This window comes from Penaeus monodon, chromosome 28 (assembly GCF_015228065.2).
Source record: "Penaeus monodon isolate SGIC_2016 chromosome 28, NSTDA_Pmon_1, whole genome shotgun sequence".
NCBI lineage: Eukaryota > Metazoa > Arthropoda > Malacostraca > Decapoda > Penaeidae > Penaeus > Penaeus monodon.
This window is the reverse complement of record NC_051413.1, coordinates 1,385,804-1,386,988: the sequence shown is the minus strand read 5'-3', so window position 1 is coordinate 1,386,988 and position 1,185 is coordinate 1,385,804. Positions and strand designations below refer to the sequence as shown.

The following is a 1,185-nucleotide window of genomic DNA, read 5'->3' as shown; positions in this document are numbered from 1 at the left end:
TGAAAGTGTTAAAGTGTTGGTATGCAGCATTGAGTTAGATTCCACTGATTCTATTTTTCAGTAGTATTACAATGATTATTATATGGTTTAAAAGGCAATAGTACCAATAGTAGCCATATGTTTTAAGGAAAGCATGCCTAGAAAATGAGTTTAAAAAGAATATAAAAGGGAATACTTATTTTTATGTAGTAAAATAGATTTGGCATCTTTAATTATTAGATTTCAATAGAGCAGTAACAAAAGAGAGCTTAGCATGAATTAAGCAAATAAAGAAGGCAGAATGCAAGTTTAATTAAAGCATATTAGGTGCAAAAATATTAACATGTTCTTTGTGAGTATTCATGTGTTAATTGTTAGATTTTAAATGAATGAAAACCTTCTTCAGTCATATGATTTGTTGTCAATCTGAAAGAAAACATTAGTAATAATAGTTTGTGATTTTATGTTTAAAGACCATATCAGTCCATTTTAGGGTAAATAATTGATTTTTTTTTTCACATAAAGATAGTTTGCTCTTTATAGTTTTATTTATCTGTTTATAAGGTAAATCAGTTATTTGCATTTTTTATAGGGAATTAGGATTGATGTAATAGATGTATAATGGTTAACCCTGCAACACCAGAGTAAACTACTATACATCTGTTACAATAGTCTAGCTTTCTTTAATGAATAAAGCTGTACATTACTGATAATGACTTATCACTCAGTATACAGAACGGGATCCTTACATTTTACTATTTGCTGAGCCACAGGTTATACTTTTATTTTTACATTATCATTTAGAGAATCTTTTCATGGCCTGTAAAATAACTTAGAGATTTCTGGAATATCCCTTTCAACAACAACAATTCCATTCTTTTTTGCAGATTACCTTCCCGGGTGTAAAGCTCAGAACGTTCCAGGTCCTGTTACAGTACTTGTATACTGACACTATACCCACACTCAAGACCAGAGAATGTCTTCCCATTGTGGAGCTGGGCAACCGCTTGTGTCTTCCTCGTCTCATATCATTGGTCGAAAACGAGATCATTGATCTTTTTCAGCGAGTGATACAGGCCGGCGGTGATGTCAGTGAGGATTGCATCTACCTTCTTGAGCCATTGCAGGTCTGACGAGCACCCTTGTTTCTTCTCACCATTCTTTATTATGAAAATGAGGTTATGCACACTTACCAAGGAAATACAG

General features: G+C 32.8%; 1 protein-coding gene across 1 annotated transcript in view; it reads left to right on the top strand.

Moving 5' to 3' along the window:
* LOC119591267 (rho-related BTB domain-containing protein 1-like) overlaps positions 1-1,185 on the top strand; it is a gene marked incomplete in the record, with an annotated part of 74,215 nt that overhangs the window by 70,562 nt on the left and 2,468 nt on the right. The window contains 1 exon segment of the mRNA XM_037939984.1: positions 867-1,106. Coding sequence (XP_037795912.1) covers positions 867-1,106 — 240 coding nt within the window.